General features: G+C 39.6%; 1 protein-coding gene across 1 annotated transcript in view; it reads left to right on the top strand.

Annotated features, from left to right (window-relative positions):
• Positions 1-12,255, top strand: part of ITGB5 (integrin subunit beta 5) — a 205,288-nt gene that overhangs the window by 64,693 nt on the left and 128,340 nt on the right. Inside the window, exon 4 of the mRNA XM_069064969.1 lies at positions 3,348-3,597. Within this exon, the coding sequence (XP_068921070.1) occupies positions 3,348-3,597 (250 nt within the window). The remainder of the gene's footprint in view (positions 1-3,347; positions 3,598-12,255) is intronic.

Below are 12,255 nucleotides of genomic sequence, written 5' to 3'. Positions count from 1 at the left end.
TCTTATCAAGCAATAAAAACACTGACATTCTTCTATTTGAGTCAGAATCTCAATGCTTTAAAAAAAATAGCTTTGAGTGTATTGAGTAAAAACATGGTAGATTAGAAAGAGATAAAATGTAGGTTTTAGAGGCAGGAAGAACTACATTAAAATACTACCCTTGGGATACAATAGCTGGGTATGACCATAGGCAAATCATATAATCTTTAAGCCTTAATTTTCTCATTTGTAAAAAGGCAATAATCATAGTTAGCACATAAGTTGCACTTTAGGGTTTACAAAGTGTTTCATATGTGTTATCTAACAACCCTGGGAGGTGGGTACTTTTATTATCCCCATTTTACAGATGAGGAAACCAAGGCTCACGGAGGGTAAGTCACTTGCCTAGAGTCACACAGGCAGTCAATAAATATTTCTTGACTGACTTAATGACTGGGGCAGAATTGGAACCCACTTAGTCTAGTGCTTCAGTATAGATCTCAAGTGGGACAAGATATATGTGTTAGCTTTTATTATTTAGAGTCAGAGGACCTGAGTTTGAATTCAGTTCTGCTAATTACAACTTGTGTGACCTTGGATAGATCATTTCCCCTCTCTTGAGGCATAGTACCTCTGGTCTGAGGGCTGCTTGGCCCTTTTCTGGGCAGCTCATTCACCTTTGGTGTCCACCTTTCACCCGATTCTCACCTGTGACTCCAAGAAGCTGTAGTGTGTAATGAAGCCACACCCTGTAGTGTAAACAGTATTGGCAGATGGGCTAAACCAGGTTGAGGGTAACTGACAGGCCTCAGACCCATTGATGAGCTAGGGCGGTGTCTGTGCCAAGAGAATGAAGACCTCTTCTGGCAGAGTGGGCAAATGAAGACAGTTCATTCCAGTAGCCATGCAGGTGACTGAAGTAGGCACTGTTGAACTTAGACCTTGCCCCCTCTCTGAGGACTCAGTTTTCTGGTCTGTAAAATGAAATGATTGGACTAAATGATCTGTAAGGTACTTTCTGATGCTAAACCAGATGCTGTTATTATTAAATACACATGAAGGCAGCTGTGCATGAATTTTCTTAGAATTACCACATTATATCCTACCAAAAGAACAAAAATAGTACTTCTCCATGAAGCACGGGGAGCTACTCTGTAGCCACAGAGAGTAAGGAACTCCTTGTCTGTTCTGGAAGGAAAGGGAGGAAAGCCATGGTTGCCCACTAGAGATGAAAGGAACTACGATGTATAGGCAGTGTCGAGCCTGCTAGGTTATTTTGTCCCTGGACACTTAAGGAAAACCTTCTCATTTAAAATCTGGGTGGAAAAGGCTATCAGGATGAATAGAAAATGGCATAGTTCTCAATCCCAAATGATTGCTTTCTAGAACCATAAAAAGGTTGTGTGTTAATTTTCCAGGCCATAGGTTGTCCTGATTTGAAACTCTGAGGCAAAGGTCATAAAAGGAAAGGCAGCCAGTTTCTCTCTTTTGTTTTTTTCTCTTTGGCTAATTTCCTTTCCATTTGGCCTTTGGCCAGCAGGTACTAAAGCCAGCTATGTTTTCCCTTTTGGAGTCCAAAGGCCAGTCTTGGATTCGGGGTTATCCAATAGACTTGTTGGAAGGTTTAAAGTCATGTGTTGGCTTCTGATTTGTAAGTTTCTTTGGAATGAAAGCTGCTGTTTTTTATCCTTGTGTACCAGGTTCCTAGAGAAGTGCCTAGGAGCTCTTAGGTGTTTACTGACTATTAATCAAATTAAATGGACCTCATTTGTTCTGATCATCCAGTCTCACCTGCAATTGTACTCTACGGATATGGAATGGAAAAGCATTTGTTTGGAAATAATTTGTGAACTGGGAGATTGGGATTATCCTATATCCCCTTCCTGGCTATTCCTGTAATGTCTATACTCCATTCTATGTTGATTACCCTGTTACCCCCAGGCTATGGAAAAAACATGGAGCTCTGTAGGGGCTTGAAGTCTAAGGACCAATGTGATGCTGGGTCAGAATTAATCAACTAACATTGATTACTTGACTGGATGTTAGAAGGAAGTTATAGATGGGTAGAGCTTGAAGGAACCCCAGAAATTATCAAGTCCAACCCCCTAATTTTACAGATGGGAAAGTTGAGGTCTAGAGGTCACATTAAGTAGTTATTTTAGATCCTACAGCAAGAAGGCACAGTGGATAGAGTGCAGGGCCTGGAGTCAGGAAGACTCATCTTCATGAGTTCAAATCTGGTCTCAGAGACTTAGTAACTGTGCGACCCTGGGCAAATTGCTTAATCCTATCTGCCTCAGTTTCCTCATGTGTAAAATAAGCTGGAGAAGGAAATGGCAAACCACCCAGGGTCTTTGCTAAGAAAACCTCTGCACATGGTGTCATGAAGAGTCAGGTATGACTGAACAGCAGCCACCACCAGACACCAGACTAGAATTCATGTCTTCTGGAACTTTTGGCTCTCTAACTCCTCTGTCCAGAAGTAATTCATACTGCTTTCTTAAAACCTTCTATTCCCTGCCTTCTAGTGGCCTTTTTCACAAATATTTCGACTTACCCAGCAATAGCACTTTTAGGTCTGTATCTTAAAGACTTCATACAGATGGGAAAAGGACCCACGTGTACAAAAATATTTATAGCAGCTCTTTTTGTGATAGTCAAGAACTGGAAATTGAGGGGATGCCCATCAACTGGGCAATGGGTGAGCAAGACATGGTATATGAATGTAACGGAACACTATTGTGCTATTCAAAATGATGAGCAAGCAGACTTCAGAAAAAACCTGAAAAGACTTCTATGAACTGATGGTGAGCGAGGGGGGCAGAAGCAGGAGAACTTTGTACACAGTTCCAACCACATTGTACGATGACTAACTGTGATAGATTGATCTCTTCTTAGCAATGCTGGGATATAAGACAACTCCAAAAGACTCATGGTGGAAAATGCTGTCCACACCCAGAAAAAGAGCTCTGAAGTCTGAATGCAGATTGGAGCACACTATTTACTCTCTCTGTTTTTGTAGTTGTTGTTTTGTTCTTTCTCATGGTTCCTCCCATTTGTCCTCATTCTTGTTTATAGCATGACTAATGTGAAAATAGGTTTAATATGAACGTGTATGTAGAACCTATATCAGATTGAATGCCCTCTTGGGGAGGAGGGAGGAGAAGGAGGGGTGAAAAATTTAAAACACAAAAGCTTATGGAAGTGAATGTTGAAAAGCAAAAAATTAATTGATAAAAAATACTTTCATTTGGCACATATACTCACTGAGGAGAATCTGGGGCAAATCAAGTTTGATGGAAACTCTTTATTTTTTTCCTCCTTGTTATCTTCTCCCTTTGAGTTTCTACATTTTTCTTTTGGCACAGGTGTCAAGACACCCTTCCGAGTCCAGGTGCGACAGGTAGAAGATTACCCTGTGGACCTATACTATTTGATGGATCTCTCCCTGTCCATGAAGGATGACTTGGACACGATCCGAAATCTGGGCACCAAGCTGGCTGAGGAGATGAGAAAACTCACCAGCAATTTCCGTTTGGGGTTTGGATCCTTTGTTGACAAAAACATCTCCCCCTTTTCCTACACTGCACCAAGATACCAGACCAATCCATGCATTGGGTAAGTAACCAACTTTTCTTTTCTTTTTCTTTTTTGCCTTTTGGAGGGCAATTGGGGTTAAGTAACTTGCCCAAGGTTACACAGCTATTTTTTTTGTGTGTGGGTGTTGTGTCTGAGGCCGGAACCGAACTTGGGTCCTCCTGACTCTGGGGCCGGCGCTTTACTCACTGCGCCACCTAACCACTCCAGTAACCTACTTTTCTTGGGTTGTACTTGCAAAGCCTGGGGGTGGGCAGTGGGATTGGATGGTGATGAATGAGGCAGCAGGACTCTTTCACCTTCAGTGAAGATGTGGAAGAAAAAATATGAAGGAAATATGTGACCTGGCTCTCAAGACCCTGACTGCTGATTTGATTAACAATGGCTGAGTTCCATCTTCCCATGATGCATGAAGCGGTGAGTTATTCTGAGCCTAGGTGAAGATCTCCCAGTTTTTTCTGAGGAGCAATGACTGGAAATGGAGAGAGATCCTCTGTGGACCTCAGTTCTCTTCCTGCCCATGCCATAATCCCTCCTCAGTCTGATTTTTCCACTGCTGGAAAGGATTTGAGGGTTTAGAAGATGTCCCAAGGATGCTATTACCTTTGGTTATGGTTACGTCATGATTGGCAGTGCCTCAGTTGAGTAATGTTGGGGTGGGGAAAATGAAGTGAATGATGGCTTAGATTTTCCTAAACTTAACTCTATTGTTCTTCCTGACGCCATCTTTCTGTGGACCCAGTTAAAAATTTTAGGTGAGATCATAGGAACATAGATCTAAGCCTGGGAGGGACCTTAGAATCCTCTAGTCTAACCCTTTCATTTCATAGATGAGGAAACCGAATCCCAGAGAGGTTGTGACTTGCCCAAGGTCTCACAATAAGTAGCAGAACTGATATTTTTAGTCAAAACCATTATCCTAAATTCAGCAAAAATTTCCCTATGCCCTCTACTGCATCACTGCCTCTTGCAGGAAACAGCTTTGAAGTATAAGTTAAATAAAAGAGTTCTTTTCATTACTATGTCTCATTAAAAACACAATTTTAGCCTCTGGCTTATTGGTTCTTCTGCTTGGGCCCAGTCTCCCTTGTCATAGTCCTTCCTGTGGTGGCTTGGTGGCAGAAGGCTGAGTGTGAAATCCTGACCAGTCACAGAAATATAGGACCTGTTACACCAGGCAGTAATCCTTAACTCTGCACATGGTTCTCTGCTTTCACCCTTTGGGAAAGCTTCCAATAAATGTGAGATGCTTGTGTTGTGGAAATAGATGTAGGCTGTCTGAAATTGGCAGAGGATGAAGAGCCAGCCCAGAGCATGAACTATTTAAACTGTTCAAGTGATTATGTGTCATTGAGTTAAAGTCTGCTTCTCTTAGCTGCCTGCCCATCCACTTTTATAGATACCAGGAGGTGGGGAGTCTGCAGCCGGTGTCAGATACTTGATCCCTGGTTCTCTCATCATAAAAGAAACCAGTAGGGAATGGGATTGTTTTCAAGGGGTCATAGGAGAGATGACATGTGATTTCTCTCTGTTCGGAAGTGGCAGTACTCAAACTGAGGTGTCTAGGACCTTAAAAATAACAACAGCTAACATTTGTATAGGGCTTTGATATTTACAATAATTTCATTCTCACTCTTGAGACCCCACTTGGGGTTTTCTTGACAAAGATATTAGAATAGTTTGCCATTTCCTTCTGCAGTTCATTTTATAGATGAGGAAACTGAGGCAAACATGATTAAATAACTTGGCCAAGGTCACATAGATAGTATCGGAGGCTGGATTTGAACTCAGGAAGATGAGTCTTCCTGATTCCAGGCCCAGCACACCAGCTGTCCAGACTCTCCTGCGTATGGCCAGTTTACAAAATAAATAAAAATGTAATAGGACATAGATTATATAAACATGTGTTTCCTAAGTCAATGTGCAGCCCTCATGGATCCTCATTTACAGTTAAGTAGCTCCAATTTCCATTTTGGTTTGACATAATTATGTTATACCATTCCTTATTTTGGTAGAGGAATTGGATTGTTTGAATAGATTCAGCACTACAAAATGTTCCACTGAAATTTGTTAGTACCTGAGAAAGTAAATGTATTGAGATTTCCTGTTATCAAGCTAGTTACTCAGCTCTCATCCCTCCAATAGTACAGATTGTTCTCTTTCCATGCCTTCTGATCCTTATCCACATCCTACATAAATCCAGCCTAGAGAGTCCACCCAACGAATTGGGAAGATTCCTCTCGATCTCGTGGCATCGTGTGATTTCATGTGTTGAGCACATGTGTTGTCCATGGGTTATCCTTTGCTCTCCCTCCATGATTGACCTATCTCCTTTTCCTATTCAACACCCTCTGATGCTGTTTTCCTTTAGCAATTCTTCATTGTTGCAGTCTGCGGTCTCCTGCCATTTACCTCTCCAATGCCCTTTGGGTCACCCACAACTTGAGTTGTTTAGAGTCTGTGGTATTTCATGAATCATAGTCCTGAGGCATCACTGGAAGAATATGAATGGGAAATAGATGGGCGTCTACTTCCAAGAGAGGCAGTGGGTCATTAAAAAGCACCCTGCAATTTCCCAAAGTCAGTCCAGTCCACTCTCCTTCCTCTTCTTCATTTCCTGGCCTGGATCATTGTCCATCTGTAATGTTTGTCCAAATTATATGTACCAATGGACTAGCTCTGTAGACTGTATATCCAACTGGTTATCATAGTTTGGATAAAAAATATTCATTTACTTGTCTTCTCCTGCATGGAAAATCTTCTAGAATCCCTTGTTTCCTCTGAGATTCTGCACACATTCTACTTTTGTGAAGCCTTTCTTGGTTTCTGCAACTTCCACCCCAGGTTGCTAACATCCTCTCCTTACCCAAATTTATCTTGTACTTATTTTGTATCTATTTTCTGTATTTCACTTGTATTTCCATTGTCTATTCTGACAGAATGGAAATTCCTTCTTTTTTGTCTTTGCTTTCTCAGAGGCATAATGCCTCACAGAGTAGCCCTTAATAATTGCTTTTTGATTGACTAATTGGATCTAGTGAATTCTTTTGAGTAGCTTTATTTATTCTTATCTAGACCTACATTTTTTTTTTAACCAATCAGGGTTAAGTAACTTGCTCAAGGTTACACGGCCAGTTATTTCTGGGTGTGGTGCTAAGTATCTGAGCCCGGATTTGAACCCCAGCTCATCCCGACACTGGAGCCAGTGCTCTTACTCGCTGAGCCACCTGGCCACTGCTAGACCTACATTTTTAACTATGTAGGGAAATCCTAGCTAGGAAACTCCCTCAATCAATGCAGCATTTATTTTGTCAGTGTATTGTATCTTGCTTAAGTGTCCTGAGTCTTGGGTCTTGCTGCCATCAGCAAAGGAGCCTCTGAAGAATTTCACTGTCTATAAGAGGAATTTTGACCTTGTTGGACATTGTCTATGACAGCAGTGAATACTTCTGGAAAACATATGGTGGATACCAATAATCAGGGGGTGGTGGAACAAAGTTACCCCGGCTGTTTCATCTTTTAGGGAATCTCATATGATTTTGACACCCATATGGGAGATGAAATGCATTTTTAATAGTTCGCTATTTGGGGGAAGTTATCCCCCTCTTTTGTGGCTCCCTACTTAGAGATCAAAAGTGTTGTTTCATAATATGATCTAATCACAATCCAGAGATTACATGTTTCATCATTATCACCCTCCAAATTTGAGGTCTGGCAGTTTGAGTGGTTGGTGAGGGTTAAATTGTGACTAAGAGATTCATCATATATGGCCGTGTCCATTCCCTAATTCTCTACAAGTGAAAGGTTGCATGAAGGAAATAAATATTCCTAGTAATTTCCCCCTAGTTGAAAGAAGGAATGTTTGTGCAGTGACTGATCTCTTGAATTATGTGATAGTCAAAGTCATTTTCAAATATAGTGAGGATCAGTGTGGGTCTTTAGTATTAATAGATGTTATTATATGCACACCTGGAGAGGTAATGTAGTAGTGTAGGTAAGAGAGAGCAAATCTCAGAGTCAGTGAAATGGGTTCAAGTATCACCTTTGACATATACATGGTTGTACAATCCTTGACAAGTCACTCACACCCTCGGAGCCTAGAGTAAACTAAGAGATAAAGATAATAGTTGACAAAGCCGGTATGGATATGCATATGGTTCCTTAAACCAATGAAATGTAGGAGTTCCCTAAATCTATGAAATGCTGTTCTGGACCCCCCAAAAGCATGAGAGTAATAACAAGATGTTTATTAGGGAGCTTTGGACTTTACAAAGTAGTTAGCACACGGTAGCATTTGGAGACTATTGATGTAAAAAAGAAGGCTTTTTTTTTTCTGCAGTGAGCAGTTAGATGTAGCCAACTTGGTTGCTTCCTTTTGGATCCAGTTCATTGTTCATAGGCAGCACATACCCAAGATGTTTATATTGATGACCTGTTCATTGGACTATTCATCCAATTTCATGTAATCTGGACAATATATAATTTTCATTCACTACATTTTTTAATGAATGTAGAATTATTCAAATGAATGTGGATTTTATTTATAGTTCTTGATAAAATTAGTACAACATCATCAGTAAGTAGAAACATTTGGAGAATCTGACAAACGATAAGGAATCCTTCTATTTGGACTCCACACAGGTCTTGCTTCATGCTCATAGTATGTTTTATGCCTGGTTTGACATATGTTATTGAGCAAAGTTATCTCTGAAGACACATCTGATCTAGAACTTTATATAATATTAACTTATATGTGAAAGATACCTTGTTTGAGGAGAACCTCTAAGGCTACCTTTTCTTCTTCTACCCATTCAAGTACTTAAAAAAAAACCAATAAGAGTCAGTAGAGATTCATATTCTCTTAAATCTCTATTAGAGAAATGAATCTCTTTGCTTAACAAGGAGATCAATGTTTTCGCCTGACTACTTCAGGTCCTTACTGTTTTCAATATGTTTAGTGACTAATCTGCCTGTATCCTCCTTTTTCTCATCAAGAATACCTTCAGTGTATACATATACATACATATACCATTCTCATAAAGACCTTTATATATCTGAGAAAATAGGCATGTTGCTCAGTAATGGTTGATGCCTTCTTGGTAATCTTTTATTGATTACTCTACTTTTATTGATTTCTCTTTTTATCTATCTATTCATCCATTTGTTATTCACTCATTTGCTCATTTATTGTGGGGAAGAGTTTGAGGGACATACCATAAATGATTGTGTCCCTTACTTTGAAATATTGCCTTCTTTTAAATCTTGAAAATTGATGTGAATGCCTTTTTTAGTTTCATTTAAATTTTTCTGTTTTACAAAATGAATCTTGGGGGCAGCTAGGTGGCGCAGTAGCAGTGACCCCAAAGTCAGGAGGACCTGAGTTCAAATTCAGCCTCAGACACTTGACACTTTACTAGCTGTGTGACCTTGGGCAAGTCACTTAACCCCAATTACCTTGCCTTCTCCCCCCCCCCCCAATGAATCTATTATAATTTACCTGGGCATCTACTAAGAGAAGACCTGGTGTAATGTGAATAGAGAGCTGAACTTGGAGTCAGTAAACCTGTGCCTGAACCCTGATTCTGACACTTAGTAATTAACAGGATAAACTTTGACAGGTTCCTTTAACTTTGAGCTTGTCTCATCTATATAAAGCAGATGATAGTACTTGTTAGACAAGTGATAGAACCTCTCAGAACCTTAGTTTAGGTAACCATAAAATAAAGATAACAAAGCTTGTACTATCAAACTCATGGAGTTATTGCAAAGAAAGTATTTTGTAAGCTAATGAAGTAAACTACTCTGGAAATTCTTATTTTTTTAACCTGAATATTAATTGCACTGTGTACTCTACAGATCCAGGGAGATGGACACTAATGCTAATCTTGGGGAAAGCTCTAGCCTGAGAAACACCAAAAAGGTGTTAGACCCTAGTTTTACAATTTGAATGAGTTTATCCCATGAAACCAATTTACTTTATTCCTTACAACACAGTTATGTCCATATCCCCATGGGTAAGCCATAGAATAGTGTTTTGTTCATTTAGTTACAATAAACTACCTGCATTGAGTCTAGACATTGTTGAAATCTAAGTATACTAAACATTTGACAGCATCTCTAATGTTCTGCTTCTGGGCAGAATGCTTTGAGATGGTCTAGATTAGATCAATGATTCTCAAAGTATGGTCCATGGACCCCTAAAACCCTACTAAGGGGACTACAAGGCCAAAACTATTTTCTTTTTAAATAATATCTTATTTTTCCCCAATTACATATAACAAAAATTTTTAACATTCATTGTTGTTGTTTTTTAAGTACTGAGTTCCAAATTCTGTTTCTCCCTCCCTGAGATAGATGGTAAGCAGTTTGCTATAGGCTATACATGTGCAATCATGTAAAACTTTCTATATTAGTCATTTTGTAGAAGAAAATTTGAACTAAGAAAGGAAATGAAAAAATAGCATGCTTTGATCTATGTTGAGGTGCCCTCAGTTCTTTCTCTGGAGGGGATAGCATTTTTTCATCATATGGCCTTCAGAATTGTCTTGGGTCATTGCATTGCTGAGAATAGCTGAGTCATTTACAGTTGATCATTCTTACACTATTGCTATTACTGTGTACAATGTTCTCCTGGTTTTGCTCAGCTTACTCTGCATCAGTTAATGTTTCCAGGTTTTTCTGAAAGCATCCTGCTCATCATTTCTTAGAGCACAAGAATATTCTATTTATGATCATATGCTACAACTTGTTCAGCCATTCCCCAATTGATGGGCATCCCCTTCCCCAATTTTCAATTCTTTCCCAGCACAAGAAGAGCTGCTATAATTATCTTAAAACATATATGCCATTTTCCTTTTTATTTGATTTCTTTGGGATACATGGCTAATAAAGGTATTGCTAGTCAAAAGGTATGTACAGTTTTATAGCCCATTGGGCATTGTTCCAAATTGCTCTCCAGAATGGTTGGATCAGTTCACAATTCCACCAAAAGTGCATTAGTGTCTCAGTTTTTTTTTTTTAAAAGCAATTGGGGTCAAGTAACTTGCTCAAGGTTACACGGCCAGGTGTTTCTGGGTGGGTGCTAAGTGTCTGAGCCCGGATTTGATCCCCAGGTCATCCCGACACTGGGGCCGGTGCTCTTACTCGCTGTGCTACCTGGCTGCCCCTAGTGTCTCAATTTTCCCATATCCCCTTCAACATTTATCATTTTCCTTTTCTGTCATATTAGCCAACCTGTGAGGTGGTACCACAGAGTTCTTTTAATTTGCATTTCTCTAATCAGTAGTAATTTAGAGCACTTTTTCATATGACTATAGATAACTTCGATTTCTTTGTTTGAAAACTGCTTCTGCATATCTTTTGTCCATTTAATATTTTGACCATATAATAAATTGACTTATATTCTTATAAATTTAACCCAGTTATCTATATATTTGAGAAATGAAGCCTTTATCAGAGATACTTGTGAAAATTTTTTCTTTTTTCTTTCCAATTTTTTTTTGCATTGGTTTTGTTTGTGCGAAACCTGTTAAATTTAATCAGAATCATCCATTTTATATTTTGTAATGTTGTATATATTAAGTATATTAATAACTATAATCCACGTAAACAAAAGTTCTTTAGGGTCCTAAGTAATTTCTAAGAGTTTTAGGTCCTGACATTACTTTATGTTGAGAACTGAATTCTTGGCTCTGAGAACTTCTGGGCTAGATGAAAACTAGCTGTTCTAGTTAGGTGAAATCAGATATGATTGAATGCCTGGACCCAAGGAGTCATCATTAAGTGGTTGATGTCAAATTGAAGGGGGCTCTTTAGTGGAACACTATAGGAATCTGTCCTTGGCCTTGTGCTGTTTAGAACTTTTTTTTAATCAATGACTTAAGAGGCTGAGAGCCAAGGAGGCAGGCTGGTCATTTGTGTAGATTTGGGATACATCACATGATGGAGTCAAAATTCAAGAAAATGGATCGGCCTGAAACAATGGGGCAAATCAAATAAGGTGAATCTTTTTTTTTTTAGCAATTGGGGTTAAGTAACTTGCTCAAGGTTACACGGCCAGGTGTTTCTGGGTGGGTGCTAAGTGTCTGAGCCCGGATTCGATCCCCAGGTCATCCTGACACTGGGGCTGGTGCTCTTACTTGCTGTGCTACCTGGCCGCCCTGAAATAAGGTGAATCTTAATAGGGCTAAATGTAAGTTCCGCATTTAAAACAAAACAAAACAAAGAAATCAACTTCAGAAGTACACCATAAGGAGGTGCTGGCTAGATTTCAATTCCTAAGAGGTAGCCACAAAGCGTAATGGTATCCTATGGGGTGATAACATCCACGGGCAATGAGGTATACAGGATAGAGCTAACCTTGGAGCCAGGAAGTTCTGGGTTCAAGTCTTACCTCTGAGACATACCAACTATGAGATCCTAAGCAAGTCACTGAATCTCTCAGTGGTAGTAAGAGGGAGTTTCTTGATCGAGAATATGAATGAAAACAGGTGTTATCCCCAGTGTTTAGAACAAAAGAGGCGGTAGTTTTTCACTCTGATCCCATCTGAAGTTTTGAGCACCACATTTTAGGAAAGATATAGACTGACTTGTCCAGCAGAAAGTGACAGAAATGCTGAGAGGACCAGCAAACCTTTTATGGGAGGATTGCTTGAAGGAATAAGAGGAATTTAGCCTGGT

The sequence above is a fragment of the Petaurus breviceps genome, unplaced genomic scaffold (assembly GCF_028583685.1).
Source record: "Petaurus breviceps papuanus isolate PSGF00001 unplaced genomic scaffold, PetGlider_PUasm1.0 90654, whole genome shotgun sequence".
Lineage (NCBI taxonomy): Eukaryota > Metazoa > Chordata > Mammalia > Diprotodontia > Petauridae > Petaurus > Petaurus breviceps.
The sequence above is the reverse complement of the archived record's forward strand: the minus strand, read 5'-3'. Positions and strand labels throughout refer to the sequence as shown.